Source organism: Eurytemora carolleeae, unplaced genomic scaffold, assembly GCF_000591075.1.
Source record: "Eurytemora carolleeae unplaced genomic scaffold, Eaff_2.0 scaffold188, whole genome shotgun sequence".
In the NCBI taxonomy this organism is placed as follows: Eukaryota; Metazoa; Arthropoda; class Copepoda; order Calanoida; family Temoridae; genus Eurytemora; species Eurytemora carolleeae.
In genome coordinates, this window is record NW_019396140.1 from 367,349 (window position 1) to 386,669 (window position 19,321).

Here is a 19,321-nt window from a genome sequence, read left to right on the forward strand (position 1 = left end):
TATTCATTAAATAGTGTGTCATGTAAACGTATATTTTAGTAAGTGTGAATCTTAATCAAACTTGCCACGATTGCTGTAATTTTATTTCTTTCCAATGTCTTCCAAACATATTTTTAAGAACATTTCCCTAAGAAGGATTCTCATAGTTACTCCAGCCGTTTACCCGCACTTAGCCAATTTTTATCGGTAATCTAAATTTTCGTTATAAAAGTCGACCCAATTAATTTAGAATCTTAAAATCAAGCTAAGAACATTCCTGTGGCTTTCCCGAGTGCCCCAATCAAAATTTGAAGCAAATCGGTCAAGTGGTTCTTTAGTTATGATCGGACAAATACACAAACACCCAGACAAACAAAGATTACAACTTTATATATATCTAGATGGATGTAAATAAAATGTTTTTCCAGTTTATGTTGAAATGTATAATATTAAAACAGTTAAAGTATCGTTCTAAAATCAACAAAGAAACCATGAGAATAGAGTTAAATGATGGTACAAAAGTTTAGGCGTGAAGAGTGGCAAGAAGGGGGTGGTCTCCCCCCCCCTCCTATGCAAATATAAATATTTAGTTGAATTTATTGTTTAAATCTCCTTTAAATGCAATACATGCAAACATGACAAACTTTTGTAAAACTTTGTAAATTGAATTGAATCTTATAGTACTCCACTATACAGTATCCGTACTGTAGAACACCATTCTCTACATGAAGTAGAGAATATTATATAGAGGAAAGCGGAGCCATAACTGGAGGAGGGGGGGGAAACGGGCTAGTGCCCCCCCAGTGAGATTAAATTTAATGTAAAATAAGTGGTGTTTGGCTGTGTAAAAGGGTGTTGCCATCCCTGTTTATNTCAGTTACTGGCCTGAGATAAGTGTTTCTCTTCGTAGGTTTTTTATTTTCTCACTCTCATCAAATCTGAAAAAGAAGTTTAAAGTGAACATTTCATGTAACTGTTCACAAATTATATCCATTATACTTTGTAATTTGAAAAGAGGCTTTTGCCAAAAATTGTGCAAAATGTAAAAAAATGTAATATATTTTTAATATACAATATATCAAGTTGACAACATTTTGGAAAACCTTTTAGACGTTCAATCTTCCTTTGGTGTACTTTATGTCATTAATCAATTATCGGAACTCAAAGACGATATTCAAGTTGGCTCTCGATTCCTACGAAACATGACGCCAAGAAGATCGTCTTTGTTCTTTAGTCGTTAACCTACTTTTATAAAAAAATTTAATTTTTTCCCCTTAGTTTGTCTGCTTCAAAAACGTGACTTGCAAATTTTGCTTGAGGAACAACTGGAGGAAATTGTCAGAATTATACACTCGGGAAAACGACTATATCTTCCACAAAATTTGTTAGAGAAAGCTTTAAAGGATACCGTTCGGTCATCCCACCTTATATATAGATGGAGAGTCACCTCTGTCTACAGTTCCTTTATAAGAGCTAGCTGACAAGTTTTTAATCGAGAATTTAGTTGAAGCAACGCTCCAACTAACTTTAAAAATGAATTTTCGAAAATTTTCCTTGTAAGTTTGTTTATTATGTCCCTGTCTATGACCCCTTGCCTGTATGACATTATAAATGACGGTTCGAAACTTAAGACTATATAAATTCAAGAAACCCGGTTTTACAATCCAAGCTTAGCAGTTTTGTTCTAACAGAATTCAAAACTGAGTTTCTTAAATTTAATGTTGAAACTGAGTTTCTATAACTCTGTGAAGGAAACAGAGTTTCCCCGTACAAGGTTTCGTTTTATTGCGATGTTTTGATGTTGAGTGCAGAGAGTAGAAGCTACGGTACCTGTCACTGTTTCATTAGTTACAACACCTCAATACAGCCGCGGTCAGTTCTCATCAGTAGAGTTCAGGGTTTTGACATGTAAACATCCCGCCGCTACCAGTCTAGTAGTACATAAAGTTGGAGTAATAGACGTGAAATAGGAGCAGTGATAAGCTTTACTTTCGTAACAGTGATTTAGCGCAGCGCATTTAAAAGTTATAGTCTAGTATTTTTTTGTCTTTTTAAAAGTCTACCAGGGGTCTATGTTTTGTCAAGGTCAACATAGGTATGTTTTGTATGTTTTCTCAAGGTTTTTGTGTCTACCATGTTTTTATTGTATGCAATACCTGCTTTATTGGCGTTGATATTAGATATCTCAGTGTTCTATTTGATGGAAATCCCAGATGAATTCCCTTAATCTCCAATCCAATTCCTAACCATGGAAATGTTAAAGAATATCCTTCCGAATCTTGCCGAGCCGAGCTTGCTAGATTTATTTAGGAACAAGATTTTTTTTGACTTTCCTGTTTTGCACGAGATTTTCTTTACCTAAAGTGCTATTGAGAAGCTTTTCTGAAATTTTATAATTACCTAGATTCCTTGAACGTTTTTCTCTCTCTTTAACCGATCAGTTTTTAAATCTGATTACAGGTTTACCCATGAAGAATGAGACTTCAGAATTGACTCTTGGAATTTACTTTTTTTTTTTCTGACATTAAGGACATTTAATTAAAATATTAGGAACAACCCAATATCAAAGATGTGAAAAACTAGTCGAATTAAATAGACAAGGTAGTAGGTACTGATGATCAACATTTTGAGGTCCGTTTTAAACATTTAAAGTTTTGAGACTTTTACAAGGTTTTTTTCAATATGTTTTGCTTGGTAATCTTGCTTTCAATACATTATGCAAAATTTATCAAAGATATTAACAAAAACGAATTTTCAAAACGATTAATAAAAATGTTTTGAAAATTGTTTTTATTAATCCTTTTTACCTCTTTAGTGTAAATACCTTGATACATTCTGAAGATTGAAAAAAATGTATTTATTACAATGGCGAAAGAAAGAAAATAGGACAGTATTTCTATTTATAAACAGTGCAATATAATCTGTAGTGTACAGTCAAGGGAAATGTAAATTTACAATCAACCTATAGAGAGACTAGTTGCAAGCATTTAACTATTGTGAAAGCATCATTCATTCCTTATTTTATACACTAATATACTAGACGTAAAGCATTAGATCCGCGAAAATGCTGTTATGTTGTTTATCCATTGTATAAAATAAATTGTGCATAAACATAAGTACAGTGATAACCAGAAAACTGTAGATTAGGAAGACGACAGTAAAGCAATACTTATGTTGTATTGCAAAGAAAATAGATTGAGTAGTAAAATTATAATTTACATTAATTTGACGAATGCACGTGGGTATTTTTAACATTGCAATCAATCTTATGCTAAAGTGAATAGATACCTTGAAAATATTTTTAATCCTGACTTTATAATCCCTTCATATATACTGTAGACTTAATCATTAAGTTCTTATTATATGTTTCTAGTGAATTAATTCATTATTCATCTACTGAGTCAAATAGCTTTTGTAATGTTTTGAACAGCTGAGAAGTCAGAACTTTTGTAATGTTTTGAACAGCTGAGAAGTCAGAACTTTTGTATTGTTTTGAACAGCTGAGAAGTCAGAACTTTTGTAATGTTCTGAACAGCTGAGAAGTCAGAACTTTTGTAATGTTCTGAACAGCTGAGAAGTCAGAACTTTTGTAATGTTTTGAACAGCTGAGAAGTCAGAACTTTTGTAATGTTTTGAACAGCTGAGAAGTCAGAACTTTTGTTTTGTAAATCTCAGGATCAAGGATTGATCTCCAACCTATGCAGATCTACAGATAAAGATAATTTCTCTTCGATATCTATTGGTGGTCATACCCTGCAAGGATAACTAAAATGAAGAGATCAAGCGTTGATCCTCACATTTAAATTAATGGTGATAACATTGGATATTGAGATCACGCGATACTTAACACAAAAGTTCCCAGTTCTGTAGGGTTATTGAATAGGTTCAAGAATGCTGCGGGGGGGGGGCTATGGGCGCTTAGTCCCCCGGCCGGGATCAGTGATCTTCAGGAGGTTTTTGGTCCGCTGAGCCCCCTGGACAAATTCCTGAATACGACCATGACTGCACACCATGTTTTTAGGATACATTTAATTTATGTAAAATTTGTTAAGCGTCGCCTTTCTCAAACCTTTTATTGTAAAATTTTGAAATATCGCACAGTTCTTATTTTATCAAGTGTATTGCGCTTATTGTTATGAATACTCATGCATCATTTATGATTCTAAAAAAATGTCACATGTTACATTCATGATTTAGGCATTGAAAATGGTGTAAAACACTTGTAAAGTGCATTGAGCTGCAAAACATTAATTGAATTTTATAATCAAGGATTTCATGATATTTTAAATAATTTATACGAATTTTACAAATTATTATGCTTAAGATTTTTACAATAAAAAATTGAGTATTTGGCACAAACTCTGATTTTGCAAACCAATGTCGTTTACCTAAGATATTTAAAGAAATCCAGTCAGAGCTCCTTTATTCTTCAAAAACTCAGCTCCTTTATTCTTCAAAAACTCAGCTCCTTTATTCTTCAAAAACTCAGCTCCTTTATTCTTCAAAAACTCAGCTCCTTTATTCTTCAAAAGCTCAGCTCCTTTATTCTTCAAATAGTGCTCTCCGCATCTGGACTGTGTGGAGATATAATTAAAGAGTACATTGTTTTAATATTGATTTAAATTGATTTACTTTTAAGGGGAGTGTTCACGAAAAATGAAAGGGGGTATAGGCTTAATGCGATAAAAAGCGCTTTTGATCGCCACTAATCTTACTTCTATCTGTTGCGTCTATAAGGAGAAAATTGTTAAAGACGTCTCATACCGAATAACTTGGCGTCATACAAATTCAGAAAATTGCCACATACGACTTAGACCGTAAAAAATCAATTTAATTTCAAACAAATCATTCAGATATTACATCCTATTGTCATCGATTATCTTTCGCCACATTTGTATATAATTTATATTTTATAATATTTTATTTTTTTAGAAAACGTTTTAACGGATTTCGAAAAATGTGAGTGGTGCGCGGCATTCTTAGATAGTTGTGCAAGCAACAAGAGAAAGAATCAAATTCAAAACAAATTAGTTAAAAAATATTATAAAATATAAACTGGGGATTTTAAACTTTGATAAATATTTTTTTTCAAAAGTTTATTTGGTCAAGATTTTTATGTGAAGAAGCGCCTACAACGCTTGATATAGATATATACTGCGGGCACTTTTAAATTTCAGGATCAAGGAATTTATCCCTAATTTCAGTTTGTCTGAAAACATTTAAAAAACCAGTTTTAAGAATTTCTTGGAGGGAATTCCAAGATTTTATCTAATATATACTGCAGTGAACTTTCAACATATTAATAGAAAACTACTTTAGTTATTGTGAATCCACTTTTCTTTAGCTAGGCAACAACCAGAAACTACTCCCCTAGAAATCTTGTTGAGAGGGAGGGAAGTGGGAGAGTAATATGGACAGTAGCTTAGCATTATTCCTTTGTAAGTTTAGAAAAAAATTCTATATTCTCATGTGAAACTTTAATTCTTGTTAAAATGAATTGCACGAATTTCATAAATATATAATATACAATATTTAGCCATATATTATATATATACATATATTATATATATACATATATTATATATACATATATTATATATACATATATTATATTCAATATGCAAACACTTAGACTTAATTAATTTATTAGTTTAGATCTGATTAAACTTAATTAAATTAAATTATGTGTAAATGTAGCAAAATTATAATCTAGACTAAAGTTCTCAAAAAGGATTCAAAAAGTTTTCCTCTTTTTAAGAGCTAATGATAAGAGAAACGTATTGAAATTTCTTTATCCAATTAGAAATGTTTGCATTTTCATATTCTTGAGGTCAAATTGGAAATTGAAGGAGTTACGAGAGCGCAGAGTCGCACCTGTAATTCCGCATTAATTTGAGCTAATTTATCTTGAGACAAGGATAAAATCGAGAAGTAGAAAAATATAAAAAATTTCACAAAAACGGTTTGAATTCTAAAATTCCAATTAAACTTATTGTAATTGTACGGTTGTACACTTCAGTACGGTACAATTTCATTGGTTAGGGCATCCTAGAACTATAAGTGGGTACCGGTACACTGTACAGTATATGCTGATCTTAAAGTTAAAAACTGTTTTCAATTTTCATTTAAAGAAAACTACTTTGTTATATTTATTATCCGCCACACGTAGATGATAAAGTTCTATCTTGAGAACCCAGCTTTGCCTGTAGTTTTTCCTATAAAAGTCAACTCACTCAACTTAGAATCGGTCCAGGGACTCACGAATCGGACATACAAACACCCAAACAGAGAGACAAACAGAGAGACAAACAGAGGTGACTAATTCAATTTTAGCTTGAAGACTCAGTTTTGCCTAGAAACTAATTATTCCCTATAAAAGTCAAAAAGTCGACCTACTTTACCTAAAATTTGAAAACCAAGCTTATAACGTTCCTGCTCTTCCCCTAAGTTCCCCAATTAAAATTTAAGGCACATCGGTCCAGGGGTTCCTGAGTTATGATCGGACAAAAAACAGACGAACTTAGATTACAACTTTTTATATATGAGATAAGACAATTTTAAAGCATAATTCGAAGATCAAATTTTAAAAAAGTGAAAAAGTAATTTGAGTTTTTTTCTCCAATAAATGAGGTGAGGATTCAAATTTCAATTTATTTCAATTTACAAGATAAATGGCTTTCATTGTGCAGAGCTGTACTATTTACTTTAATACAATGTCAAATTTAAGAAACTATTTTTTTATCTTTTCAGGTAGGAAAAAGAATTTTATGATTTTTTCTTAGTTTTTTTTAAAGTTTAGAGTTTAGACTCCATTTATCATTGACAAAATGAAACAATAAACTAATACAAAAACAAAATAAAATTACAAGTGTTTCATAGCAGAATATTTAAGAAATAGATTCAAGGAATCAATTATTTCTATCTTGTAAGAATAAAATTTTTTATAATATTAAAATTATTTAAATGTTTAAACATGTAAAAAAATGCTGAAAGTTAAATTGAAAAAAAAAGATTGAGTTGTAATTTGCTTTAACTCTCTTTAATCATGTGCTTTGAATTCCTTTTTTCACCGTTTTGTCTTGAAGTTTGAATTTTGACCTATGAATTAGATATTCGTTGACACGTTTATGTTTAGTGCATTTTAAAGCATAAATAATACAGCCACAATCAAATTAATGTACACGTGACAAACAAATCAAAAAACAAAACAAAAAATGTGTATTAATAAACGTAATTTGGGGGATATATTCAAAACAAGACGTAGTTTTCTATTTCAGAAATAATTTTTTACTTATTTTTTTCCTTCACAGGAATAAGGTCTTTGCCACAAACTCAAATTTTCTAATCCATATATCTTGTAAACCTGATGGTGTAAACACTTGGGGTATTTCAAACTTAGATTATTTGATTTAACAGAATCCCTAGTTTGAAATATTTAATGTCTACGACATTGAACTGAAAAGATACAGATATTGGGAAGTCAGAGTTTGGAGCAAAGACTCAATTCCTTTGCTCGCAAATCTATGTTCAGAATATCTTTATTGAAAATGAAAAAAAAATTGCAGAAAGTTTTGCAAACGCAAAAATATGACAGCTGGGACAGTTTTATTAATTTTTTTCTTGCGACTTTTAGAGATGAACAAATTGGTTTGTATTTTTTACGCAGTTTAGTTGAAATGATAGGTTGTAATTTTTTGAAGGATTTAATTTGACATTTACTTTATTTTGTTGAAATAAAAACATTTTCATTAAATCTGAAGTGGTATCATATTTCCCCCTCTGTATTGCAAAGAAAGGTGCAATTTACATTTAGAACCCCTTCATTGAAAGAATATGAAGTTTACTCCCCCCTATAATTGCAAGAACTAGTGTAATTTAATAAATGTCCCAGCAAGTTGATCTTATTGTAAATTTATTTACCCTACTCCCTGTAATGTAAATTTATTTCCCCTACTCCCTGTAATGTAAATTTATTTCCCCTACTCCCTGTAATGTAAATTTATTTCCCCTACTCCCTGTAATGTAAATTTATTTCCCCTACTCCCTGTAATGTAAATTTATTTCCCCTACTCCCTGTAATGTAAATTTATTTCCCCTACTCCCTGTAATGTAAATTTATTTCCCCTACTCCCTGTAATGTAAATTTATTTCCCCTACTCCCTGTAATGTAAATTTATTTCCCCTACTCCCTGTAATGTAAATTTATTTCCCCTACTCCCTGTAATGTAAATTTATTTCCCCTACTCCCTGTAATGTAAATTTATTTCCCCTACTCCCTGTAATGTAAATTTATTTCCCCTACTCCCTGTAATGTAAATTTATTTCCCCTACTCCCTGTAATGTAAATTTATTTCCCCTACTCCCTGTAATGTAAATTTATTTCCCCTACTCCCTGTAATGTAAATTTATTTCCCCTACTCCCTGTAATGTAAATTTATTTCCCCTACTCCCTGTAATGTAAATTTATTTCCCCTACTCCCTGTAATGTAAATTTATTTCCCCTACTCCCTGTAATGTAAATTTATTTCCCCTACTCCCTGTAATGTAAATTTATTTCCCCTACTCCCTGTAATGTAAATTTATTTCCCCTACTCCCTGTAATGTAAATTTATTTCCCNGGGGAGGATTGAGGGTGGTAGAGTTCATGCCACGGGAAATGTTCGTGTGAGTTCACAGTAATTAATAATGCCTAAGGCCTAAGTTCACATTTTTAAACCGTTAACATCCACTTTTTCTGAACAATTTCATTTTTGTCTGTTTTATGAATCCGTCACAAAAAAGAAAGTAGTATTTAGAAGAAAAGCCATAAAAATCAAAATTGCTAAAAATATCTGAAATCAAGGGGCCGTACTTGTTCAGGAGGGGGGCTTACATTTTTTCTTTCCAAGGGGGGGTTAACCACTCGTTGAGTTCTGAAAATTCCTTGGAAACCATAGATTTTACAAATACAGGGGGGGGGGATACGCCCTCATAGCCTCCCCCCTTCCCGAGTATGCCTCTGTTTGATTTATTGCAGGTGACTTATGTCCATGCTTTTTAATGTTTAGCGGCGTGGTTGGCAAATCTCTTAGATCAATTGAAGGTCAAGTATTTGACAATTTCTAAAAAAACACGGACAACGCCGGCCCACCTTAATTAGTAGTATTTACGCACAATGTTAGAAAGTGCATAAACTTTAGAAATATATTTGAGGATTATTTCATCACATTTTTTATTTTCTCCGTAAATATTTGTTGAGGAAGAAAAATGGGTCTTGTGTAAACAAATCTAATGTTCAAACTTTATATTTTATAAATCTAGGATTTTGTGGCACAAAGCACACACATTTTAGTGATGAGTGAACTTTTTTTATTCGTCACAATTTTTTATCTGTCTATAATCGATATATTTATCTTCTTTTTACATAAAATTTGTTTGTTTATACATAAACCCTTTGACCGATTTGCCCCAAATTCCGTAACTTATTCTGAACCCCGAAAATGTCCTTGGTTCAGGTTCTCCAAGCAAGCAGGGTTACAAAGCAAGTTTTGTGTTAAACTATAAAAATGTAAACTGCAAAAAAAAATAAAGAAGCCACATTACATATCAACAAAAAACAATAAACGTAATTTTTTTGTGCAATTTATAGATGTTTCACCGACACAGCATAATCTGCGGTGTGGCTTATAGGTTGGCATTTAAAACTGGTTTAAGGTATTATAGAGTTTAATAAGAGATTGGGACCCCCCACTATAAGCTCTCGTCAAATTTAAGTAAATTGCAATTAAAGTAAAACATTTTAGGTTTTCAAATATAATTCTTTTCATAGAAGATCAATTGAAAAAGATGTTTTGAATATCTAATATATGAATATATTACTAACCAGAGAAGCTATCTCAAAGCTGTACCAGTATTGTCACATACATTTAACCGTCTCCTTCTGTCTAGTTTACAGTCAGATAAAAAATACATTTAACCGTCTCCTTCTGTCTATTTTACAGTCAGATAAAGAATACATTTAACCGTCTCCTTCTGTCTAGTTTACACTCAGATAAAAAATAAAAATTATGTCATTTTTTAACTGAAAAACTACAAAGAAATTGCATTTTTAGCTAATTTTGGGTTGAGTTCATCAATTGAAACCTACCATAATTTTGGACGCAAAGGAAAAGGCAGACTACATTTGGGAATTTTGTATTTCAAGTATTATCAAGGACTTACACGGAGGGGTTACAAAGTTGTTTTCATATGATTTAAATACAGAACGATAAATTTTAAGAGTCAAAATTCATGCTTTTTATAGTTTTTTCAATTTATAGATTTTAAGTTTAAGTCGAGTTATTCGCTTATCAATTTGCCTAAAGAGTACAATTTTGAATCGGTCACTTCATAATCGCCTACAGTCTTTTTAAACATTAAGGTTGAGTTGTCTACAGTCCCTTTAAACATTAAGGTCGAGTTGTCTACAGTCCCTTTAAACATTAAGGTCGAGTTGTCTACAGTCCCTTTAAACATTAAGTTCGAGTTGTCTACAGTCTCTTTAAACATTAAGGTCAAGTTGTCTACAGTCCCTTTAAACATTAAGGTCAAGTTGTCTACAGTCCCTTTAAACATTAAGGTCAAGTTGTCTACAGTCCCTTTAAACATTAAGGTTGAGTTGTCTACAGTCCCTTTAAACTTTAAGGTTGAGTTGTCTACAGTCCCTTTAAACCTTAAGGTTGAGTTGTCTACAGAAGTTTAGCTTCAGGATATATGTATTTAAGGTCATCCAGTTGTGTACACTTTTTAACCTTCATTTATTATGAAAGATACAGGGTGTCCCACATTGAAGAGACGACAGGAAGGTCGTCTTAGATCATCTGAATAATTTGCGGCATTGGGCCTGCCTGTTTTGTGCTTTCAATATTAACGGAGATATTATAAATTTTGTTCAGATTTTTGATCAAAGACGTTCTTTAAGTCGTCATATTTCGTGGGACACCCTGCAGACAATCCTTTCTACATAAAAAAGCTTAAAATGAATAAATCTGAAAAGATGCATAATGCCCAGACTAATATATGTCCATTTTTGATGTATAATACAAATATCTTGTTTATCTTTTTCTTATATTAATGTCATCTTTTCAGATCTATTAAGTTATGTTTTACTTTATTCTTGGTATTCTGTATTAGTGCGTGTATTGGTGGAGGGAATATATATTAATATTTATAAGTACAATTTGAGTAAAAAAATTAGCAATGCACTTGGATTTAACGGTTCTGTCAATATTTCAGAAAGCTGTGACTTTTGATCACAATTTAACCCCTTATACATAATTTTGTTGGCTTTTTTTCTAAAAATTTTTTTTGTTGGCATATGCATTTTAAATAAAAAAGCATAAAATAAAAAAATCTGTAAGTTTAAAGAGTGTTGAATTATAGACTAAAACACGTTTGATTTTAAATAAAACAAACCGAATGCTTCTCTCTCTGGTTAGTTCAGGGTGAATGTTTTGCCCAAAAGTTTTACCGTTTATAGATTGTTTCGTATTATAAGTATGAAATTTTTGCTGATATTTAGTCATATCTTTTTTAATTTTTGATGACTTTTTATGAAATTTTGTGAAACAATAGAATAAACGTTAAAAAAACTTGATGGTGTAAACATTTGATATTACAAACTTATATGATTTCATCAAACAGAATTAAGAATAAATAGTTTGAAATATCTAAGGTCTACTAGACTACTAAATTGCAAAGATTAAGGGTTAAAAATCAAAGTTAGTGGCGAAAATTGCAAACTAGAGGAGCTCCGAGGTACCAACGTCGTGCCAGTAATATCGCATTTGACCCTTTCCTTCTGTCTAGTTCACAGTTTTGCACAGTCATCCATTTATTGTCTGCACTGTGAAAAATTAAATGGCAAAAAAAATGTCTAACCTGCTTTAGAATAGTTTATTTTTAGTTTACAATATATGTATGCGTGGGAACGAATTTAATGAATTTGAGCTACGTCACTGAATTATCTACTACCGCTTCAAAGTTGAAGATTAAGGAAGGATTTAAATCGGTGCATTAATACAAATTTGAACCGGCGGTAGGCAGTTCAAGTTCATTAAATACGGCCTCTGGTTTCGTTTGAGTAAATTGATTAGAATACCAACAAAATAAGATCTTTCAGTTAGACCTTAAACATTGCATATTTCTATCCCTGTGCTAAACCGGTTAAATCTTTGTCTTGTTGCACACGGAAATGTTATGAAAAAAAAATATATTTTTGCATCTTTTTTAATGTCTGAGAGGTAGATGCATTATAATAACTGTATTGACTATACAGTAATTTGTAAAGGGAGTGGGGTCTTATATATTCTAATAAATTTTGTCAGATCAAGAAGTCTAATTTTGAAATATCAAAGGTTTATACCATCTGTTTGCAATAATATAGAAATTAGAAAATTTGAGTTGTAACTTGTAAATAAATAAATTATAAACATAAACTAAAACTTGGACTCTAAATTTCTAAATTGTAAACCTAAATATAGAAACTCAATTATTCAGCTATTAAAGCTCCCTAGTGAAAAGTTTAAATTTAAAATTTTATGTTTAACGAATGATAAAACACATATTAAAAGCATACATTTTAGCCAAAAATGAAATTTAATTTAACTTTTTAGTCATAGTATTAAGTTACATTAAAACGAAAAGAGTGGTTTCATTTTGTTCTGCTTCTTCAAGAGAGGGAGGGGGGGGGGGGATTGGGGCTAATATAGTAATTTCAAAAATTTTATTTAAATATTTTCTAGTTTACAGTCAGATAAAAAATACATTTAACCATCTCCTTCTGTCTAGTTTACAGTCAGATAAAAAATACATTTAACCGTCTCCTTCTGTCTACAATATAGTAATTTCAAAAATTTTATTTAAATATTTCAATTATTTTCCCAACCAAGCAAAATCTTTTAATATTAACGTAGAACTATTTTCTGTAACATCACACATAACATTGCTTAAATGTCGTCTTTTTGTATCTTTTGTAGCATACTATTTGTTCTTTTTCTCATTTATTCATTAATTGTTCTCTCTTGTTGTTGTCTAGCTGGAGTTTTCAAAAGATTCACAAAGAGTCACTGTCTCATGTCTTTTAAAACAGTTTAGGTTCTTTCTTCTTGACACCCTTAATGTTCATATATTTTATTGACACCCTTCATGTTCATATATTTTATTGACACCCTTCATGTACATATATTTTATTGACACCCTTCATGTTCATATATTTTATTGACACCCTTTGTTTTGTATTTACATTTTCTTTATATTTCAGAAAACATTAAACTGGAAAATGGGAAATCAGGAAAAGGCGGCGGAGTCGCTGAAAGCAAACTTAGAAGCTGCCCCAGAGCAAGCAAAGGTTAGTTGGAAGCAAATTTAGTAGCTTCTTCAGAGGAAACAAAGGTTAGTTAGGTTAGAAGCTGCTCCAGAGCTGAACAAAGTTTAGTTTGGTTAGACGCTAATCAGAGCAAACAAAGGTTAGTTGGAAGCAAACTTAGAAGCAGCTCCAGAACAAACAAAGGTCAGTTGGGTTAAGAGCTGCTCCAGAGAAAGCAAAGGTTAGTTGGGTTAGAAGCAGCTCAAGAGCAAACAAAGATTATTTGGATTAGAAGCTGCTCTAGAGAAAACAAAGGTTAGTTGGGAGCAAACTTAGAAGCTGTTTCTGAACAAACAAAGGTTAGTTGGGTTAGAAGCTGCTCTAGAGTAAAGAAAGGTTAGTTTGCAGCAAACTTAGAAACTGCTCCAGAGTAAAGAAATGATAAAGAGCTGCTACAGAGCAGGTAAAGGTTAGTTGGGTTAGAAACAGCTCAAGAGCAAACAAAGGTTAGTCGGGTAGAAGTTGCTCCAGAGCAAAAAAAATGTTAGTTGGAAGCAAACTTAGAAACTGTTCTAGAGCAAGCAAAGTTTAGTTGGGTTAGAAGCTGCTCCAGAGCAAACAAATGTTAGTTGAAAGCAAATTAGAAGCTGTTCCAGAGAAAAAAAAGGTTTGTTGGGTTAGAAGCATCTCCAGAGCTAACAAAGATTAGTTGGATTAGAAGCTGCTCTAGAGCAAACAAAGGTTAGTTGAAATCAAAATTAGAAGCTGCTTCAGAGCAAACAAAGGTTATTTGGGATAGAAGCAGTACCAGAGGAAACAAAGGTTAGTTTGGTTAGAAGCTGCTCCAGAGCAAACAAATGTTAGATGAAAGCATACTTAAAGCAGCTGCTCCAGAGAAAACAAAGGTTAGTTGGGTTAGAAACTGCTTCGAAGCAAACAACTTTATTATATAGATTATTATTACCCTTTTTTAATATTGCAGTTTAGTCTCACTTGTTAAGATGTGAGGTTATTGTATTTGTTTGCTGTGTAATTGTTGAGTTTTAATTTGTTCTCGAACAATGAACACAAACTTGGAAAACTTAAACCAGTATTTAATATCAAAGTAGACTCGTGGAATATAAATATATCTATTTCTTTTACAGTTAAATATATATATAAAGTAGGAATGTATGTTTGTCTGCTTGTTTGTTTGTCCGATCATAACTCATGATTCCCTTGACCGATTTGCCTCAAATTGTGATAAGGTAACTCGGAACGGAATGCTCTTAACTTGTGTTTACAATGCGAAGTTGAGTGGGTTGACTTTTACAGAAAAGGTCTAGTTTTCAGGCAAAAATGTGTTCCCGATCAAGCTAATATATATATATATGTATATACTAGCATATATGCATGTATTGTAGTGTGTACGCTAACTAGAATTGGGGGAAATATCCCAAAGATAAATCAAAACGACGTAGAACGTCTATTTCTGTCGATTCAGCACTAATCCGAAATTGTTTTGGTCTCACGGATTAAATGAAGTCCATTTGAATATTGAGAGGTGTCAAAAGTATGTTCAACAAACCAGAATGCCGAATGCACGATTGCAAAAATTTTATTCCCCCTTTTTTTTGCATGATTGTAAGTTTAAGTGCAGTAGATTAGCGCTTTAGTTTCAAAAGTTCAGAAATTTCTATTTTTATTCAAAATATAATTCCAGCAAATAAAAAACTATTTCTATTGTTTTCTGATAATTATATTGTACAACAATACAGGTCACGAATATTTGAAGATTTGTCAGTGCAAGGCTTCATTTTTTACAAAGAATAAAATAGATTATTCAAAGGGACTGTAGTTGTATTTAAAGGGACTGTAGTTGTATTTAAAGGGACTGTAGTTGTATTTAAAGGGACTGTAGTTGTATCTAAAGGGACTGTAGTTGTATTGAAAGGGACTGAAGTTATATTTAAAGGGACTGTAGTTGTATTTAAAGGAACTGTAGTTGCATTTAAAGGGACTGTAGTTGTATATAAAGGGACTGAAGTTGTATTTAAAGGGACTGTAGTTGTATTTAAAGGGACTGTAGTCGTATTTAAAGGGACTGTAGTTGTATTTAAAGGGACTGAAGTTGTATTTAAAGGGACTGTAGTTATATTTAAAGGGACTGTAGTTATATTTAAAGGGACTGTAGTTGTATTTAAAGGGACTGTAGTTGTATTTAAAGGGACTGAAGTTGTATTTAAAGAGACTGTAGTTATATTTAAAGGGACTGTAGTTATATTTAAAGGGACTGTAGTTGTATTTAAAGGGACTGTAGTTGTATTTAAAGGGACTGTAGTTGTATTTAAAGGGACTGTAGTTGTATTTAAAGGGACGGAAGTTGTATCTAAAGAGACTGTAGTTATATTTAAAGGGACTGTAGTTATATTTAAAGGGACTGTAGTTGTATTTAAAGGGACTGTAGTTGTATTTAAAGGACTGTAGTCGTAATTTTAAATGAGACCCATTTATAGAGTGGTATGTCCGATTCACAACTGTCATCATCTTCTTTTTTAGATTGATTAATTTCAAATTTGGTTTCAATATACAGTGACTTGTCATAATTGAAAACTAGAATAACGACGATATCTTCCACATTATTGATCACATAAAGAGATTTGTAAATGGAGGATCACTGAAAAATACAAGAATAGTCCCTTTCAGTCAGGGTCATGTGAGCACTCATCCCGCCTTTTCAGCACAATTTTTCAACAGTTCAGATTTGGGTTTTGAGCAAAAAGTTTTTGGTTAATATTTTGCCCCTTGGATCTGTATCCGGGAAGCCAAAATGTAGTAGATCAGATTGGATCCTTGGATCCTAGACACTACATAGATATTAAATATTTTGCCCCTTGGATCTGTCTCCGGGAAGCCAAAATGTAGTGGATCAGATTGGATCCTTGGATCCTAGACACTGCATAGATATTAAATATTTGACCTAATGTTCAACTTTGTATAAATGTTTGCAAAGAAAGAGTCCCAATACAAGGAGAACGTTTGGATAAGATTCATAACATCTATATATCTATATCTATATAATAACTATCTATATATATTTATATCTTTATATATTTATATCTATATATATCTATATCTATAATATATATATACATACATACATCCTTACATACATACATACTTCTAGGGTCTATCCAACGCCAAAAATATTTTTTTCATAGCGTCAAGATGTCTGCTCTATCTGCTTACTTTAAGATTAATCCTGGAGGTTTTTGTGTTCTTAAACAAGTTTACAAAATAGTTTAAACAATACTTCTTAGTTTAAAAAATAGTCTACAGTTTACAAAAAAAAGTTTTCAGATTATAGAATTTAATTTACATAATAGTTTTCAGTTTATTCAGATTCAGATAAATTTTAGTTTATTTATAGTTCAGTTTCTTTAGCTGTTCTCCAGTTTAGTCTCAAATATAAATTGTATAAAGTTCAGAAAATTCTGTAGGTCCTTGTGAAAAAGTTGTTTAATTCTCTAGAACGTTAATAGACACCCCCACTGCTTAGCACCATTCCAGCGTTGGATCCTAAGCTGATATTTGAAAAATGTGGTGGTGAGGTTCTCCACTGAAGCTTATTCTAAGTAGATTACTTCACTGTAATGATGGACGACCTTTCTATTTCCTTTCTATACTATGACAAAGTGTTTTATCGGGGAAATGATTGTTTTAGAATAAAAAAGACAGGTGGGAGGGGAAATAAGGGACAAGGAAACATATTGGAGGGGAGAGGGGAGTGNAAAAAACATTTTAGTGAGAAAATTTGACAACAAAGACAACATTTTCTGACAATAGATTTTAAACTGTTAAACAAATCATTTTTTTTCTAATCATTAAAAACAGAATGACAAAGAACATATTTTATCCACTGATAACTGGTCAACAACATTTATAAAAATCATGCCATTAAGATGTCTATAATTTGGTTTACAGTATAAAAGTCTTCTTTAGGATATTTTCCATTTCATCTCTAATAGATCTTATAAAAAAATCTCTCAGATGTTTGAGTTCTTGTTAAGTGGGTAGTCAGAACCGAATACATATCAAGAATACATTTATTCAACTTTTTTACATTTTACATTATTTTGAAATATTGTGCGGAGTGCCCCTGGAGAAACTAATCTGATCATAACTTTTACAAAAGTAAATTGTTGGTTTTTTCTTTTTTCAAAATTTATAAACTTTGTTGAAACAAATTGAATTTCAATTGTATTTTTAAATATTTATCAGAAAGTAAATTTACTGAACAAATATTTAAAGGGTGATTTTATTTTTCATTCTCGATAATTGTCAAATAATAAAGTATTCTCAAGTTAAAGCAAATCACATGGTGTATTCAGCCTTTCACGGAGGGCCTTTAAATGTCTATCTAAAAGGTTTTTATTTTATTTGAGAGTATTTATTTTTATGTACATATTTTGCTGGAGCACCCGGCGTTGCCCTAGAAATTAAAAAAAAAACACTGGGAGATGGGGGGGGGGGGGTCGAAAAAAATCTAATTTTTTTACCTATGTTACCCCCAGAGTACCCATAAGTTTCTTAAAAATTTCATCCAATTCGGTCCAGCCGTTTGGCCAGCTGTAGCTAACTTGTCTATATATATATATATGTATATGAGAAAAGAGCTTTATTATATTGATTTATTTTATATTTTTTGTCTAGAAGTTACCGTATCCTAAGTCTGTGTTCTTTATAATTGGTAATGAGTTCTGTGAGAGGTTCTCCTACTACGGTATGAAGACCATACTCTCCCTCTATCTCAAGAAGAAACTCCACTTCTCGGAGGACAAGGCTACGGTTAGTCAGTATTTAAGGGAGTATCGGCGTAATTTTAAGTCAATCCTCCATTTACAGAGTGACATATCCGATTCACAACGGTACCCTGGAAAGCTTTGAATGTTCAAGAATGTGTAAACATGTTTTTACTTTTAAAATTGATGTTTTTTTTTGTCAGAATTAAACACTTTTCAAGCTAACATTATTGATCAGATTAATGTTTAAAGGAAACCATTGTGAATCGGACATGCAGCTCTCTTCATGAAGGATAATTTAAAACAAAGACTGTCCCTTTAAGAAAAGGAAATTAATTACTTACCACAAACTTTCTTATTTTCTAATCCTTACATCTTTGCAACCTAATAGCGTTTGATATTTTAATCGTTGACTATTTTATCTTGTGGAATTTCTAGTTAAAGATATCTAAGGTTACGAAGATATATTGTTTAGAAAATTGGAGTTATTGACAATATTTCGTTCCTTTCCATTTATCCGTTTATATCAAATTCAACGTAAAAATGGTTTAAAAATTCTTTAAATTCTTTTATTTATTATTGTGTGTAACAGAGTTTTATTTGCCAAAAAACAGTTCCAAAAAGATGTGCTAGAGAAGTTAATCAGATTTTCTTAATTAACTCTTTTCATGGAAAATGAACCTTTTTCTCTTCTAACTTTTATTTTAAGTTTTTAAATTCATTACTTACAGTTTAAATTTTTCACAATTTTATCTTTATCTTTTATCAATCCTTTTTCGTCCTTTAACTTAAACCATCCGTCATCCTTAATCATGTATTCTTTATCCTTTATCTTTTCTCCTTTATCATTCTTCATCCTTCTTCCTTCATCTTACATCCTTCAGCCTTCATCCGTTATCATACTTCATGCTTCTTCCTTGTATTCTTTATCCTTCATTCTTCATCCTTAATCCTTCATCCTTCATCCTTCATCCTACAAGCTTAATCCGTCTTCCTTTATTATCCTTCATTCTTCATATCAAGAGCGAGGGACGCTTAGCATACTTTTACCTAATTTACACACATTATAAATATGTTATATGAATCTGTAGAATAGGTTTAAGATCTCATCCCACCTAGAGTCTATAGTTTGGCAGATCTTGTTATCTTGTGTTTAATGTCTGTTACAAGATTATGTCCTGGATTATAAGTCTGGGAATGGTCTGCTAATGGGGGGATTCAGTATGGAAGGGAGGGT

At 31.7% G+C, this 19,321-nt stretch overlaps 1 protein-coding gene and 1 long non-coding RNA gene across 2 annotated transcripts; one reads left to right on the forward strand and one right to left on the reverse strand.

Moving 5' to 3' along the window:
- Positions 1-863: 863 nt before the first annotated feature.
- Positions 864-2,291, reverse strand: LOC111696129 (uncharacterized). Its single transcript, XR_002764009.1, has 3 exons — positions 2,136-2,291; positions 1,810-1,910; positions 864-917 (listed from the first exon to the last, which is right to left on the reverse strand). It is a non-coding gene; the product is annotated as an uncharacterized LOC111696129 (long non-coding RNA).
- A 10,971-nt stretch (positions 2,292-13,262) lies between these two features.
- Positions 13,263-18,130, forward strand: LOC111696139 (solute carrier family 15 member 2; the record flags this gene model as incomplete). Its single annotated transcript, XM_023465693.1, is given in 2 exon segments — positions 13,263-13,345; positions 17,996-18,130. Coding segments are annotated over 2 exon segments (204 nt in total), but the record flags the coding sequence as incomplete, so codon positions are not given.
- Between the last annotated feature and the right edge of the window lie 1,191 nt (positions 18,131-19,321).